Raw genomic sequence first — 18,123 nt, 5'->3', positions numbered from 1 at the left:
TAATATTTTTTAATGGTTTGGATTGATTGACACACACTTCGTTCGCACACATTTAATCATCGTTCGCACACACTTCAACTTGGAATCTTAATCAATTTAGACCATTAAATTTTTTTGGGATAAAATCTTGTATATCAATCTAAAAAAATTTAATGGTCTAGATTGTTTGACACACCACTCTGTTCGCACACATTTAATCACCGTTCGCCGGAGAAGGCGACCAAAAATGGTCGCTGAAGCCCGGTGGCTGGAAAATTCAAATCACCTATTAAAAATGGGTTAATTGTCTTTCTTTCTTTCTTTTTTTCCTGATTTCAGTGACTTAATTGCTTTGTTATTCCGAATTCAATTGCTTATTTGGGGTTATTCCGGTTCGATGACTTAATTTCTTGTTCCCAAATTATACGATGATTTATTTGTAGTTTATCCCAACATTCAATATACAAAAAATAAATTTTTAATGTATTAAAAATGAGCGTCCAATATATTAAAAATGGATATTGTATCAGTGATTCACCATAGTTCATGGTATAATGATTAAATGTTCAATTTTTCTTTATGTCATCCTTTGCTCCTCAATGGCGAAAGTGTTGCCTCTAAATAAACCAAAAAAGGAAACAAAGTTGTGTAGTTAAAAATAATTTTCTGTGAAAATTAAAAATTGAAAATTGAAATACAAAATTGACAATTTTTTTTAAAAAAAAATTTTGTTGACAAAGATGCCCAATCTTCTTGACTTAACATTAATAGTATAGCAATAAAATGCATTCAATATTAATGATTGGTTATCTCATTGACACAATATTCATTAATTAACATAAGATTATATAAACCAGATTAACGAATTTGCTTGGAATGGAGGAATCATACTGAAATTGTATAGTTTGATTTTTTTTTTCTATATTCGTTATTTATTAACTAAATTGAGCGTTACAATTTTTTTTGTATTGTATTTGGACGATAATATATTTGTTAATTTACAAACGGAAGAAACTGTCAATTATGTACTCACACTTTATATGAAAAAACAATTACATCTCTAAATTTTTAAAAATTACAATTAAACAAATTAACTTGTCGATTTTATGCAATTGAACTGATAATTTGTTAAATTGTTACAATTAAATAAAGAAGTTGATAAACCTAAGGTTAAAACTGATAAAACATGTAGACGTGCCATTTTTTAATTTACAAAATTTAAAATTAATGATTTTATTTTAAAAATTAATGGTCATTGGAGAAGCCGACAACCTCTTCATCTTATCATACGCTTATCTGTCCCACTGGGCGAAGGAGCCAATCATGACTTCTTTATTTTTATTTTTTTAATAAATTTATTTAAAGCAATGGTAACAGTTCAAGCACCTACGGTGACAGTGTCTCACACCTGTAAGGTGGATGCAATGATGAGCATGAAGACCGATAGGGTGACATTCAACTTATGTGTGCTTTATGGTTTGGGGGATTTTGTAACAGCAACCAACGACCAATTGAGGTGCGGGGCAAATCCCATGCTAGTAGAGGCGATGACTTGCAAGAAGGCGTTAACATGAATTAGACAAGAGGTTGACTGACGTACGGGAGGGATGGATTACCCGAATGTACGGAGTGCACACCCTTGTGAGAGTATCATATGGTTATGTAGGCATTGCTCTTGGTGATTGTGCTAGTTTGATTAGTTCCATTGATTCATATTCACTTTTACTTTTATTAAAAGATCAATGAACCAGTTTGCTCATGCCCTGGCAAGAGTAGTTGGCTTCTTGGCTCTTTGTATGATCCTTTTGTTTATGAGGCTACTCCCCCTAGTTTATTCAACATCTTTTCAGTAATATAGTCTAGCTCATTTGCTTTCCAAAAAAATTATATTTAAATAAATATTGTCACCTTTGCAATTTTTACCGGGTAAACGATTTTGACTATTTGATGTATTTCATTACAACTTTTTTAAAGTTCAATGATCTAATTATTTTTTCCATAAAGTTTAGAGGTTTATTTGATTATGTCATCTTTACGAAAACATGATAATTTTTTTTAAAAATACTTTATACATTAAAATTAATGTAAAATAAATTGTAATTAAATTAACCAAAAAGATTGGTCAAGTGAGTAAAAGATAATTCTTGTAGGCAAATTATTGCATGGACCATGGTCCACACAGCTGTGTGGACCAAAAATAAAAAGTACATTATTTTTGTACTGAAGGTACATTATTTTTGTATTGTAGATATATTATTTGATAGTATATATCAAATAATGTACTTTCAGTACAAAAATAATGTACCCTAAAATAATGTACCTACAGTACAAAAATAATGTATTTTCAGTACAAAAATAATGTATTTTTTATTTTTGATCCACACAGCTGTGTGGACCATGGTCCATGCAATAATGATTGCGAATGCATATCATCTCTCGTCATAAAAAAATATATTTAAGCTAGACTAGACATTTTTAATTAGATTAAAAATTATTTCAATTTACGCAATTAACACTTCCAATTGATTTCGGGATTATGAGATTTCACTATTTCAGTATTTCACTGGCTATTTGGGAAAGTATCAAAGTATCATCAAGCTATATTGGAAAGAAAAGAAGTTTGGGTTTATTTTTGTGAAAATTGAACCGGAGACGAGCCTAAAAGTCTAAAACCTCAAACTGTATAGAATCTATACTTAGCCAGATTGGCAGTGCTGCCGAGTCTCACCAGTCACCAGCCAGATCTCAAAATCTCTTAACCACCTCGCTCCCTGGAGTGGAGGTAAAAGCATTTCCATCTCCCTCCTCGATCTCTTCTCGTTACAGTCTGTGAATTTGGATCCGACCTTGATCTCATGTGATCGGATTCCGCAGTGTAGATCTCCGAAGATAACGAAGCTTGAAGGCTTTCGAATTGCGTAGTGCAAAGGAAAATGGCGGGCGGAGCTGCTGGAGGGTTCGTGACTCGAGCTTTCGAGTCCATGCTCAAGGAGTGTGCCAACAAGAAGTATCCTGCTCTCCAGACAGCTATCCAGACGTATTTAGGTTCGTATCTAAGTTCTTTCTCCAATGATCTGGTTTCTTTGCTATTCTTATGGGACTTCATTTGCGCATCGAAGCTTTTGCTTCCGTATGCAATGGAATTCCCAACTCATTGCAGTTTAGTTCGTTAGCATTGAGTAATTTTCACTTAACTGGTGTTTATTTAGCTCACTGTATTGGTTAGTTACTCGTAATGTGGTCGGGAATATGTCTAGGAACGCTTCTCCTATCTCTTCGTGGAGGCGTATTCTCCTATTCTACGCTAGGGAACTTGAATGACTCTTTTTGAAACATTGCGAGCCAAAGAAATTTGAGAGTTGAAGATTGTTAAATTAGATTGAGAGTTCCTTCTATTTCTTGAATGATATGTGGTCAATTTCATATCCAAAGATGAATTATACTTGGTAATTTGCTTCATTGGTTACCTATGGTCCTGGCTGAACCATCTTCGCCAAAAATTGGTAGTTATTGTGAAGTTTGTTTTTCTATTTTGAATGTTGGTTTAAACCCATATTGTCTTTATCATCTAGATGGTACAAAGGTGTTGAGTCAACAATCAACACCCATTGAGAGTAATGAAGCAGCATCAACTGACAGTCAGAGGTATGTAATGGGACAATTGCATGGTGTTAGTATATATGCTTCTGAGAGTGGTTTCCGCTGATTTTCTTACTGGAATTATCATTCTCCTCTGACCATCTTTCTTGGATATCATTTTTCTGTAGTTCTCCTGAAAAAGATGCAGGATCTGAAATGGGTGCCTCTGCAGCTTCACCAAATGGCAACATCACTACAGCTTTAGCAGAGGCAGGTCATACACTAAGTGGAGCTGAGGCAGAGCTTGTTCTCAGTCCTCTTAAACATGCATTTGAGACAAAGAATATGAAAGTCATGGAGCTTGCTTTAGATTGTCTTCATGTAAGTGTTTGGTGTGATCACTTGTTTCTTATTCCCAAAGTTTACTTCCCAGGAGATTAATCATACATTTCCAGTATTATTCATTTGGAGATTGATTTTTTTTTTCTTTTTTTTTTTTGTTTTTGTTTTTGGTTTTTTTTTTTTTTTTTTTTTTAAAATTTTTAATTTCTCTGGCTGATAAGTGTAATTTGTTTATATAATTTTGGTAGGTTTTAATGTTTAATTTATACTTCTTTTGCAATATTTTTTTGTAATTTGAGCATTATTCATGCTGAGTAGTAGTAGTAATAATAATAATACACAGTTAATTGAGTTATTTAGCAAATTAAAATTGATCCATGCCTATAGACTGGAGTATAATGGAGGAGGAATTGGAACCTGGGCACCAGGGCATGTGAGCAGAAATTGAACATAAAATAGAACTAAAAGAGAAGGGTTATGAATAAAGTACTAAGATGATAAGTTGGAGTGACTGGATATACTAGAAATTAGAAAAGCATACAATCTGAACTTTATCCATTATGTTGTTTATACATGATTTTGTTGAGTTCTTATGATATTTCATTATTTCAGCTACTTCATGTAACACAAGCCATATAATGTTAGTTATACATATTATATGAATTGCCCATTTTTGAGATTATAACAAAATAAGTTATAGAGGTTGGTTTGATATGATATACTAGACATTTGGTTTTCTTGAGAGTTTAAATGCACATATCTTAAACAGTGCCATAACATTCTACACTCTAACATTTAAGTGCAGAAACTCATTGCATATGACCATTTAGAGGGAGATATTGGTTTTGAAGGTGGGAAAAATGTGCCACTGTTTTCAGACATCTTGAACATGGTCTGCAGTTGTGTGGATAATTTGTCACCTGATAGGTATGTGACTCCTTATCGTAGAATTTTTTTTCCTCCAATTTGATGTATCTTATGACAAAATCATTTGCAGCACTACTCTTCAACTATTGAAGGTACTTCTTACTGCTGTTGCATCCACAAAGTTTAGAGGTACGCGACTACTCATAGAGTCTTAGGGTTTTTGTTATTTTGAAATGAACCATTTAAATGCAAGATTTATATAATAACTGTTGGAAATCTGGGCTAAAGTGGTAGATAAAGTATCTTTGTTTTTACTTGCATTAAAGATTGCCAGTTTTTCAAATTATGCAATGGCTTGTATGTGGTGCAGTTCATGGGGAACCACTGCTTGGGGTAATTCGTGTGTGCTATAATATCGCTCTTAACAGGTATTTGCTCATAATCTGATGCTAGTTATGGATTTGACACCACATGAAACTAATAATATCTTGGTTACATGTTTAGCAAGTCCCCAATAAATCAAGCGACATCGAAAGCCATGTTAACCCAGATGCTCAGTACTGTGTTTAGGCGGATTGAAACTGACCTGGTATGTAATTAGGGTGTGGATTAGAAAAATTCTTATTTCTTTTTGGGTACACATGAGATAGGTATTAAATTCATCTAATAAAATTGACTTGTCGACTTAGGCCATTAATTCATCTGATTCTATTTCTCAGAAAGTGGGTGCTTCAGCAGATTCATCCAGCTCAAATGCTGAGGAGGTGCCATCTGATGATCAGAGCCAGAAAGATTTGGCGTTAGGAGACTCATCTGGTGCCAGTGTGGAGGAACTACAGAATCTTGCTGGTGGGGCTGATATTAAGGTGCTTCATACCTTCCTGTACTAAGAACTTTGCTATTTTAAGCCATATGGTTGTTTTTTGTTTCTCTGAATTCTCTCGCCTTTTCTTATCTTATGTGGGAAACTTTCTTAAATGCTATGGTATGCTAAACTTCTCTGCTATTTTACTTATAAAAAATGATTTATCTGCCATTTAGGGTTTAGAGGCTGCTCTTGAGAAAGCTGTGCGTCTTGAAGATGGTGAAAAGGCAACAAGGTATGGATTCAGCTTGAGGACAACTCTGTTGTTTTAACTCAGCTTGTAACTGATGCATGCCCTATTTGCAATTGTTAATGATATTTTAATAATTTTGACTATATCCAGAGGGGTCTCTGACAGTCTGAGTGTTGAGCGACGTGATGCTTTGCTTCTCTTCCGCACCCTTTGCAAGGTTTCTAATGCATAGAATTACTGATGTTATGATGTGGTAAATGTTCCAAACAAGAGCACTGTTCTGAATGGTTGTCTTTGGTTCTTTACAGATGGGTATAAAAGAAGACAATGATGAAGTTACAACTAAAACACGCATTTTATCCCTGGAGCTTTTACAGGTGATTTATGTATATATTGAACAGTGTTGAAGTATGATCTTCTTAATCAATCAGTAGTCAATCACCTGCAATGTCATGTATAGTAGTAACTAGTAATACAAGCTCAAAATTTAAACATTCATTAACTTTCATAAACTTTTTTATAAAGCAAAAGAAACAAAAGAAGTTGCTTTTCATACTTTTCTTTTTAATCAAATAAGGATCAGTTGTTGTAATGAAAATTTGCTGGGTTTGCTATTACCTTCTATGTATGGTTAGTATGCAATGTCAGAATTTTGAGATATAATTTTTCTTCTTTTGTCTGATGCGCTGGGAACCTTGCCTATTCTGTTTCTTGTTATCTATTTGAAACACTTCTCTTCTGTCTCACATTGAAACTTTATTTTATTAAATTAAATATTAAATGATCTACTATTTAATTTTGATGTATTACATGAAAAAAAACACTGAAATAAATATTATTACTAATAAAATAATATTGCAAGAATATGTATTCTCCTGATTTGGTTAGGAAACTTGGAAGTGAGATCTTGAAAACAGACTGGATACTGATTACTGGACTAGTCTGCGCAATTGCTTGTTTCATTTTTATGCTTTAGGATAATTTTAGCATATTCCTGACTATACTTTTTGTCATGTGATTGTAGGGCCTGCTGGAAGGTGTTAGTCAATCATTCACAAAAGACATTCATTTCATTGATTCTGTGAAAGCATACATTTCTTATGTATTGCTTCGAGCTTCAGTGTCACATACTCCTGTCATATTTCAGGTTTAGTTTTATTACACCTTCCTCAAACTATTCATCATTCTATGTAATGTCATATTGTTATAACCCTTATAATTTCTCCCTGTGGGTGACAGTACGCAACCGGAATTTTCTCTGTACTTATGTTAAGATTCAGGGAAAGTCTCAAGGTATAATTAACGTTTAGAATGCTCGCTTTGAGTGAACTTTAGAGTTTATTTTCATTATGACCCTGTGAATGTTATTTTATTTATTTATTTTTTCAGGGTGAAATTGGGGTTTTCTTTCCCTTGATTGTTTTGCGCCCGTTGGATGGACCAGACTTGAACCCAAAATCAAGTGTTCTCAAGTATGTTTTAGTTTTACTATAGCATTTTTCATCATTCAGTTTCTAAACATTAACCCTGGGATGAGAAAAAAGAAAAGTAAAAGAAATGTTCCAAAGTGTAAGTGAAGATAGTAGAACTGTTGATGGCTTGATGCTCAAATTTAAACAATGAAAAGCTCTTAATTCTCATGAATCTTATATTGGTCCTTGAGTCCTTCTAAGTTTTAAGTCCCTATTTCATTATGATTTTGCAGAATGCTAGAGAAAATATGCAGAGACTCACAGATGCTTGTTGACCTGTATGTGAACTATGATTGTGATCTCAATGCTCCAAACTTGTTTGAGCGCATGGTATTCTTTCACTTCCATTATTTTAAGGACTCAATACTCTCCCATCCCAGCCCAATTTGTTTTTTATTTGCCATTCCCTTTATGTTTTTCATATTCTTAGTAAACCCCCTTGTTTGTTGTTTTCTCATATAGGTGACCACTTTATCCAAAATTGCTCAAGGGACTCAAAATGCAGATCCAAACTCAGTTGCTATGTCTCAGATGGGATCCATCAAAGCATCATCCCTACAGGTTTCTCATTTGAAATGCCTTTTGATTTTTGGGCAGTTGAGTTACACTTGATGCTCATTACTACTGTTTTCTGCGGGTTTCTTGTCCTTTGTAGTGCCTTGTAAATGTGTTAAAATCACTTGTTGATTGGGAGAAAAACCAGAGAGAAGCTGACAGAGTTAATGAAGGGAAACAGTCTTCTGGAGAAGGTTCAAATAGAGAACCAAATGACGTAAGAAGCAGGGAAGATGTACCCACTGACTTTGAGAAGTTGAAGGCCCACAAATCTACAATAGAAGCTGCAATTTCTGAAGTAAGTGTTTTTCTCATGCAAAATTTGGATTTCACCAGTTCTGATCTGTTCATTTTCTTTGTATAATTCTATTGACCTTCTGTATAGTGTATCTCTCTCATTGGTAAGTTTGTCAGTCTGGATAGAATAATCTTGACTTATTCAACACATGCCAGTTTAATAGGCAGCCTGGTAAGGGGATTGAATATTTGATATCAAGTGGGTCGGTTGAGAGGTCTCCTGCTTCAGTTGCTCAATTTCTTCGGAGTACTTCCAACTTGGACAAGGTAAAAATACTCTGCCCCTTTTGAATCCTATTTAATATTGTCACAATGGAAAATATTTAACTTTGTTAGGTTTCAGGCTATGATTGGAGACTACTTGGGTCAGCATGAGGAATTCCCACTTGCTGTGATGCATGCTTATGTTGACTCTATGAATTTTTCTGGAATGAAGTTTGATATGGCAATTCGTGAATTTCTCAGAGGGTTTCGACTTCCTGGGGAAGCTCAGAAGATAGACCGCATTATGGAAAAGTTTGCAGAGCGGTATTGATTGCTTGTCCTCTATATCTATGTGTGAATCAATTCTTTGATATGGAGTTATGGACTTTCATTGTTTTGAGCAGTTTATGAACCAAAGAGTCAAAGACGGTGTGAATATGTTTAGCTTGGTAATCTTATCCTTTCAAATAAGAGAAGCTTACAAGAACTATGAATAATTAGGAGACAAACTAAGAGAATAAAAAATCAGATGGGGAAGAGCCAAAGCCATTGAACATAGTATGATGGTAACCTTATGCAAGATAAAAAATGTCCTTTCACAGGCCTACTAAAACAAACAAGTCTTAGAGAAATGAGCCAAGATTTCATGTTCAAAATCAGGATAATTCCACATTTTTAATTTTTATCTTTTTGATACTCCGCACAATGGTTCCATTAGACTTGCTAGTGCAAGAGGTTATATTGGAACTAAAAGTAAACAAACGAATCAAGTAACCAACACTGACTAGTTTGGATTTAAGGCTTAGTTGAGTCAAGTTGAATAGTTTCACTATTTAATTTGGAATACTTGCTGCATTGCAATAAGACATGTACTCTGTTAAGAATCCGACATAGAAACAATATAAACATATGGGTTTATAAGGCTATGGGTTAGACTAGCTAATTGAATGAATTCAATCTTTTAGTGTGGTTTGGCCTGTGCATTATGGATTTATGGTCCAGTTGAGTGACCTCTGACCAATCTTAAATTCTAACATACTTGGCCAATAAATTGGAGGATTTCAGCTCCATTGGCTGCAAAGATTTTGATATTTTCCACATTTTGTCACTGTTGAGCACTTAAATTGCACTTTAAGAACTTATCTTATTGCCTTGGTGCTGTATGTTTGTTCCATGTAACTTTTAAACTAAATTGGCTGCATTAAAGCTAGATTTTTTTTTTTTCTGTCATTTGTTGGCTTAGACATGCATAATTGAAAGATGAGGCTTATTTTTCAAATACATTGGCTGCATTTAAAACCCAAGTTTGTCTGTCGCCATCTAGTATTCTGTTACTGTCTGGTAATTGAGAGTAATCTGCCTCAACTTTGATGTCCTTTTGCAGTTACTGTGCAGACAATCCTGATCTGTTCAAGAATGCAGACACAGCTTATGTTCTAGCATATGCAGTTATAATGTTGAATACTGATGCTCATAACCCTATGGTCTGGCCAAAAATGTCAAAGGAGGATTTTATTCGCATAAATGCTATGAATGAAGCTGAAGAGAGTGCTCCTACGGAACTCTTGGAGGAGATTTATGATTCTATTGTTAAAGAAGAGATAAAAATGAAAGATGATCCACTTGCAAAAAATAGCAAGCACAAGCCAGAACCTGAGGAGAGCGGTCGACTTGTCAGTATTCTTAATCTAGCTCTTCCAAAAAGGAAGTCTTTGACTGATTCAAAGTCGGAGAGTGAGGCTATCATCAAACAGACACAAGCTATTTTCAGAAATCAAGGTGGGAAAAGAGGAGTGTTTTATACTTCACACAATATAGAGCTTGTGCGCCCAATGGTTGAAGCTCTAGGATGGTCGCTGCTTGCTACTTTTGCAGTTACTATGGAAGAGGGGGAAAATAAATCCAGGGCTGTTCTTTGTATGGAAGGATTAAAAGCTGGAATTCACATCACACATGTTCTTGGAATGGACACCATGCGCTATGCATTTTTGTCTTATCTGTTTAGGTAAGTTGTCCCTTGAATGCATTTGGATAGTTGTAACCTGCAAAGTACTATTATCCTACCTATCAGAAAAATTATTATCGTGCATTGGGAAGTTATTGCTGTCATGTTATTTTGACTGTGAGGTGTGAGGTGGTACTCAAGTTTTTGTAATTCAATTGCAGATTTAATTTGTTACATGCACCAAAGGACATGAGAAGTAAAAATGTGGAAGCATTGCGGACTCTTCTGGTTTTATGTGATTCAGATCCTGGTGCACTCCAGGAGTCATGGAATGCAGTGCTTGAGACTATTTCCCGGCTTGAATTTATTATATCTACACCTTTTATGGCTGCTAGTGTGATGCAAGGATCTAACCAGATATCTCGAGATTCTCTTCTTCAGTCACTGAGAGAGTTGGCAGGAAAATCTGCTGAGAAGGTGTTTGTGAATAGTGTCAAATTGCCCAGTGAATCTGTAGTGGAATTTTTTACTTCTTTGTGTAATGTGTCTGCCGAGGAATTAAGACAGCTTCCACCACGCGTGTTCAGCTTGCAAAAACTTGTGGAGATCAGTTACTACAACATGGCTCGTATAAGAATGGTAATTTCTGTACTTATGAGTTCTTGATATGAAGTTTGTTTCATATGGAACTTGCAAACTAGTTATGTTGGGTGGTGATTACAGGGACAATAATCTTTTACCTTTTGCTACCTTCTATGCTAATCTTTTACAGTTACTTAAATATCTAGAGTTCTTGATAGGAGCTGAAGGGATCAATGCATTCATGTAGAACCAAATGAACACTAAGTAGAAAATGTGCGTCTTCCTTGGTGCTTGTAGCAATACTTCCTTTTTGACACTGATTTGTTCATGAAAATTGACATTAGGATAATTAAATAATTCACTAACCAGGTCTACAATCTGTTTTTATTACTGATTAACAAGTGTCTTTTGCTTAATTGTTGTTGATTTATGTGATATTGCAACATTTGATGGTATTGAATTCCTCCATTTAATCAATTAGACTTCCTTTGCTTTTCCACTGGATTTCCAAATTTACCAACACTGAGAGCCTTCTCGGATCCATAGTCTACTGGAAATAGATGCACTAAGCTACAACGTTCTCAGGGATCTTATAACTTTTACTATTTATCATATGTTGTATGATATAATAATGCTTTTTATTTGGATATTTTCTTGACACTGCTCATTAGTTTCAAGGCATATAAAATCTTATTATATGCTCTTGTGCATCATTTTGAGGCATATGCAGTTTTTCACTTGTTATCTGTTCAATCAGACGTTATGTTTAAGTGAGGTGTGCTGATACACACCATCTCAAATTGCTAAAGAGCTATTTTAAATTGTTCATCATTTATTTTTGAATTCATTTTATCTGACAGATGGGAACACATTTTATGATAGAAAATCTGCTTATTTTGTACACAATTCTAGTATGAATGCTGACAGATGAGTTTTCATCTTATTTCCCATTCAAATAATTTAACTTTGTTGCTGTCAATAACATAGTATTCCTTACTATTTCCCCATAAACCTCTTTTTCAGGTTTGGGCAAGAATATGGTCTGTGCTAGCTAATCATTTCATTTTTGCTGGGAGTCACCCTGATGAAAGAGTAGCTATGTATGCCATAGATTCTCTGCGGCAACTTGGAATGAAATATTTAGAGCGTGCTGAACTTGCCAATTTCACATTTCAGAATGATATTTTAAAACCATTTGTAATTCTTATGCGTAACAGCCAAAGTGAATCCATAAGGAGGCTTATTGTCGATTGCATAGTACAAGTATGTCCAATTTGTTTCTCTAACAATTCATATTTATTTTGATCCATTTGAAGCTCGACTTATTCTGGTACATTAACAGATGATAAAATCTAAGGTTGGAAGTATAAAATCTGGTTGGCGGAGTGTGTTCATGATTTTTACAGCTGCTGCAGATGATGAATCAGTACAAATTGTTGAAAATGCCTTTGAAAATGTAGAACAGGGTAAGAGTAAACTTTGTTCTCTTTTAGTATTCTCAATTGTACTATTTCCATATGTTTAATTGCATAAACTGACACTGAAGCTGCTTGCAGTTATCCTGGAACATTTTGATCAAGTAGTTGGAGATTGTTTCATGGATTGTGTCAATTGCTTAATCAGGTTTGCCAATAATAAGAGCTCCCACAGAATCAGTTTGAAGGCTATTGCACTGCTTCGTATTTGTGAGGATCGACTTGCTGAGGTTTGTTGCTCTATGTTTTGTCTGTCTTCCCTGGCACTTGAAATATTTTTAGATTTAAGTAGTTTTCAATTGGCTTGACTTAGACTAAGTGAATTTAATTTTACCATATCCAAAGTTGTATTTTGTCTTCTCTTAAATCACAATGCCTTTTGTTTTCTTATATGTATGATGTATCACAAATATATACGAAGGTTCTATATTGGATTTTAGTTTGCATGGTAATTGAAATATTTTTCTAATTTCTTTAATTTTCACTTTCAGGGTCTTATACCAGGTGGCGCTTTGAAACCCATTGATGATAATGCAGATACATCTAGTGATGTTACTGAGCATTATTGGTTCCCCATGCTGGCTGGTCTCTCAGATCTAACTTCTGACCCACGTCTAGAAGTTAGAAACTGTGCACTAGAGGTTTTATTTGATCTGTTGAATGAGAGGGGCGGCAAGTTCTCGTCTTCGTTTTGGGAGAGTATATTCCACCGTGTGCTCTTTCCCATTTTTGATCATGTTAGACATGCTGGACAAGAGAATTTAAATTCTTCTAGAGATGAGTGGCTGCGTGAAAGTAGCATCCATTCACTCCAGTTGTTGTGTAATCTGTTCAACACTTTCTACAAGGTAAGATGTGTATTCTGTTTCCACTTTTGTCTGTTTATGATGTAGAAAATTATTCTTCAGTTTTGAGGATTAAGCAGTATTTATAGCTTATGTATCCCATTTGATGTGTTTGACTGTATTGCTTACCTGAGGAAAATGAAATGATTAGAGTATGCAGACCTCTTGTGACCTTAAGTTCTTGTCTTATAGTGCATTGACTGCATTCATATATTTTGATTTGGTAGTTTGGTTATTTTTGCAATTCCATTAAATGATCATCAGCAGAAGTATAATATTCTTACTTTTTATTATAGGATGTTTGTTTTATGCTGCCTCCACTTCTCAGTTTGTTGTTAGATTGTGCCAAAAAAACTGATCAATCAGTGGTGTCACTCTCTCTGGGAGCATTAGTGCATTTGATTGAAGTTGGTGGACACCAATTTAGTGACAGTGATTGGGATACCTTGTTACAAAGCATAAGGTGTGTGATACTGTTCTTAACTGGTCAGACATTTATATTTTGTTTCTGGTGGCTACTTGTACTCATGGTTTAGTCATCTTATCTCATAATATCCAGAGATGCTTCATATACAACGCAACCCCTTGAGCTCCTCAACAATTTAGGTTTTGAAAATGCGAAGGATAATACGCTAGGAGATTCTAAAGTCTCTCCAGTTCATAGTCCGACCCAAATGTTCAATGGGAGTACACCTGGTACTGTGTCAGAAGGTATTGGTGCTGATGGCACTGCAAAGCTTCATAATGCATCAGACATGCTGGATGACAATCAAGGGATGGTGCGGCCTGTTGATCAGGATGGAGCTGAAGGTTAGTACTAACTATATAAGTTCTGTGGTTTTGAATCTTACCCTGCATGAACTTAGCAAGCAAAATTGTTTAACTCTTTTAGCATTATGACTCTTACTAAAATGAGCAAAAAAAGAAAAGAAAACATCTAGAAGAGGGGAAGTCTTTATTTTATTTATTTATTTATTTTTATATAGGCATACCTTCACCTTCTGGGAGAGCTAAAGATTCTGGAGATCTCCAAAGGAGCCAAACATTTGGTCAGAAAATTATGGGAAATATGATGGAGAATCGCTTTCTCAGAAGTTTTACATCCAAACCCAGAAGTCCAACTTTTGAAGTTTTGGCACCTTCGTCTTCACCTAAGGTATTTGAGATTTGGTTTCCACCATAGTTGACTTGTGCTACTCTTATTCTTTAACCATCTTGGCCGACATTTTTAACTTTACTTTGGTTTATCTAATTTTGCATGCTGTTCATGTCCTCCAAAAACATTAAAGCCTCTGTTACTGGGAAAATAAGAAGCGATTTGCAGAATCACTAAGTGCCTGTTTGGCCCAGCTTAAACAATAAAAATGTGAAATGTAAAAGGGATTTTCTAGAAGCTTCAAATTGATGCTTTTCAGAAAAGCTTATTTATGAAGAGGCCATTACCTTAGGCCAAAACAAGTATGTGGTTAGGTAGAGTCTCTCTAATCAGAGTAAGAAACCATCAAAGACTGGAAGAAATTAACAGCAGATTACACTTCTTGAAGTCTCAAAAAGTTAAAGTAAGCTGAAGGAAAGTATTAAGACCTTCAGCAAAATTAAAAAGCATTGGGAAAGTAAAAGATGTTGTAAGCAGCGGCAGCACAAGTCTTTAGATTAACGAAAATATAATGTAACATTTTCATGACCTCTCACCTCTCTGAAAATATGAGGGATTTAGACAGTTGTATGGACTGATCTGGGTTTCTCAACAGTGATATGCACACAGTTGCAATGGTTAAATCTGCATAACTTGCTAGAAGATGGTTGCATTTGACATTTATAATAACAATCTGCACTATGTGCTACTTTATAACAGCAATTGCTACTTTTCAAACTGATGGCCACTTACCATACATAGAATCACTTTTTTCTTCAGCATTCTATATGTAAAAGCTATATCTGTCCACATTTTATTATTATTGTTGTTGTTGTTGTACCCTGCAAACTACTATTTAATTGTTCTTTCAAAAATATTTTTTTTAAAGAAGTGAGCAAACATTTTATGCCTAGATGTAAATGGTCATACTGTAGCATTTTCATTACCATTTCATTCTAGAAATGCTTTTATGTTATTTTCAGTATTCATCATGACTCTAGTTTTATATTTCATGTGTAGATTTCCCATGATGTGGAGCCTGATGCAAGAGAAGAGGATGAAAGTTCAATGTTGGCAACAATTAGAAGCAAGTGCATCACTCAGTTGTTGCTTTTAGGTGCTATTGACAGTATTCAGGTTTGGTCTGAAAACTAAAAATTAAAGTTCTTTCACTTCATTTTCTAAAAATAAGATAAAGCTAATGATTATTTATTTTGTTTATTATGTTAGAATATTAAACAGACATTTTCTCGCAACATGAGTTTTCTTAAATGTCATTATCTACATAATGATTGAAACCAACCTAGCTGCTATAAAGTATAAACCTTCTGTGCTGTCTTCTAATTTTAGGAAAATCTATAGTTTCACAAGCTTTCCACAACCTTCTAAGAAATAAAATACTTCATGTCACAATCTTCTCCTGGGAGGTGTATTGTTACAAGCTCTTAACCATTGCCTATTTTTGGGGGTTGACATGATAGAAGAGATGAACCTTAGCTAGAGAGTGGAGGGAGGGGGATGTTTATAGTGCCACCATGGAATAGGGTCCTGATTAAGAAAAAAAAATTTAGAACTTTTTTGTTCTTGTATCTTGGCATTAGTCATACATAAAGACATACTTTTAAATTGAAACAAGTGAAGATTACACTGGAGGTTTTGATCTGAGAGAGAGAAGGTTGCATTGATGCTGTTGGGGAAGAGCATTTTGTTGTACTAATTTCTTGTAATTAATTATGATGCTAATTGAGTATTTGTTTCTCTATCTTGTAAACATGCAGAAGAAGTACTGGAACAAGTTGAAGGCTGCACAAAAAATCAGTATAATGGACATCTTGTTGTCAGTGCTAGAGTTTGCTTCATCATATAATTCGTACACAAGTCTCCGATTGCGGATGCATCAAATCCCTGCAGACAGGTTGGGTTCTTGTGCTTGCATACTATTCAACTGTTTTTTATTTTTATTTTTAAATGAATTTGTTGCTTTTAATACATGGATTTTGTTTTTTATTTTGTTGTTTTGTTGTTTTTGTAGGCCACCATTAAATCTACTCCGCCAGGAGTTGGCTGGAACTTCTATCTACCTTGATATCTTACAAAAGACAACTGCTGTATTTAATAGTGAAAATGATGAACTGGATGAAAAGAGTAGTTCTCAGAATGGAAATCTTGTGGTTAGAACTGATGCCAAGTTGACAGGAAAAGTTGAAGAAGATAAACTTCAAGGATTTGCAGAAGAGAAGCTGGTGTCATTTTGTGGACAGGTTTTGAGGGAAGCATCTGACTTCCAGTCCAGCATGGGGGAAAATACTAATATGGATGTTCATCGAGTTCTAGAACTACGGTCTCCCATCATTGTTAAGGTATGAAATTTTTGATTTGTTGAGCTGAGAACAAGCACTGCTTTTAGTTACACCTTATGAATTCTCTTCATCCTTCAAATTTTGAGGTTTAAGAGTAGGCAGCATCCTAGTTCAATTTTCAAGTAGTGATTTGTTGGGCCCTAATCTATGCAAGATTGTTATCTTCTTCACTTTCCATTATGCAGTCTTTTCCATTCTTGTGTTTTCCAACAAGTATTTTCTTCACTTTCTCTTATGTGTAAACTCTGTCATTCTCGTGGTTTCCAACGAAAAGGAAATTAGAGAGGCATCAGTGAATGTTTAGTTCTCTGAGCTGAAGTTGCAGCTGAAAACCTATTTCTTTGAACATGTATTTGAGGGGTACCTTGGCTCTTAGTAGACATTTTACATTTCGAATGGAAGTATTGGTAAATCTCTCTTGGATTCTCATAATAACAAATCAGGGCTTCTGGTGTGTGAACATATATTGTGATCTTTCAGGTGCTGAAGGGCATGTGCACTATGAACAGACAAATATTCAGGAGTCATCTACGGGAGTTCTATCCTTTGATTACTAAACTTGTATGCTGTGACCAGGTAATCTCCTCTGCAATGCCTATTAGACATTAGTCCCTGGTGTCTTAAAGCATTGTGGGAAGCATAAATTAATGCACTAGTATGGCATTTCATCTAAATAATGAGGTTTACCATCTATGTTATTTGCATTTACTATATTACTATTATTATAATTATAATTTTGCTAAAGTGCTATTATTCATGCATATCTTCAGATGGATGTACGTGGAGCTCTTTCCGATCTATTCATTAACCAGTTGAATGGGCTGTTAAAGTAACAATTTTAATGCCATAATGTGTGGGGGGAAGTACAAGAATCTGTTAAAGAGGTTTCCAAACCAGAATGTGAGGAATACATCGTAAAGCCCTTTCATCGGATCATCCTCATTCCTCAATCTGATTGATGCCGCCCTTGTGAAGCAACTCTGCATTTTTGAATTTCTTTTACCATAAATTTTTGCTTTGATAAACATTTCAACATCTCTCCACCGACTGGTACACCTCTGTAGTCTGTAGCAAGTGGAAATTGGATTCATCTTTTGGCCGAGCGCACGTTCTATAGACTCTCTCTGGCCTGTTTGGTATCCAGGTGTGGGGATAGAGTGTAGTTAATCCCCACCAACCAGGAGGGTGAACCGAACCTATCAATTTTTGTGTTAGTTTGATTCTAATTTTCATATAGGGTAGTTTTGCCCATGTGTATGCCAAGGGCAAAATACTTGTTATAGAACTGCAAGAAGTGGCTTTGAAGTTGAATTTATGATTCTTGCCGGCAGTAGTAAATTGAGATGTAATTTCCCATCAACAACCAAACTAAACGAACAAACTCAATTTTCATTAAGAAATTAAACCTGAAAATGAATGTCATACATA

General features: G+C 34.9%; 1 protein-coding gene across 1 annotated transcript; it reads left to right on the top strand.

Moving 5' to 3' along the window:
* The first annotated feature begins 2,620 nt into the window (after window positions 1–2,620).
* LOC115997493 (brefeldin A-inhibited guanine nucleotide-exchange protein 5) lies at window positions 2,621–18,123 on the top strand. The gene is made up of 33 exons (XM_031237056.1): window positions 2,621–3,024; window positions 3,552–3,624; window positions 3,747–3,939; window positions 4,706–4,827; window positions 4,898–4,956; window positions 5,138–5,195; window positions 5,272–5,356; window positions 5,487–5,633; window positions 5,809–5,867; window positions 5,976–6,042; window positions 6,134–6,202; window positions 6,850–6,972; window positions 7,065–7,118; window positions 7,215–7,297; window positions 7,531–7,627; window positions 7,760–7,858; window positions 7,953–8,150; window positions 8,306–8,416; window positions 8,493–8,677; window positions 9,738–10,358; window positions 10,520–10,937; window positions 11,904–12,143; window positions 12,223–12,346; window positions 12,437–12,585; window positions 12,847–13,203; window positions 13,497–13,663; window positions 13,760–14,010; window positions 14,187–14,356; window positions 15,356–15,472; window positions 16,114–16,250; window positions 16,368–16,695; window positions 17,176–17,271; window positions 17,466–18,123. Exons 1-33 carry the CDS (start codon window positions 2,913–2,915, stop codon window positions 17,526–17,528), a joined length of 5,232 nt encoding a protein of 1,743 aa, XP_031092916.1. The 5' UTR covers window positions 2,621–2,912; the 3' UTR covers window positions 17,529–18,123.

This window comes from Ipomoea triloba, chromosome 11 (assembly GCF_003576645.1).
Source record: "Ipomoea triloba cultivar NCNSP0323 chromosome 11, ASM357664v1".
Classification (NCBI taxonomy): Eukaryota; Viridiplantae; Streptophyta; class Magnoliopsida; order Solanales; family Convolvulaceae; genus Ipomoea; species Ipomoea triloba.
The sequence above is the reverse complement of the archived record's forward strand: the minus strand, read 5'-3'. Positions and strand labels throughout refer to the sequence as shown.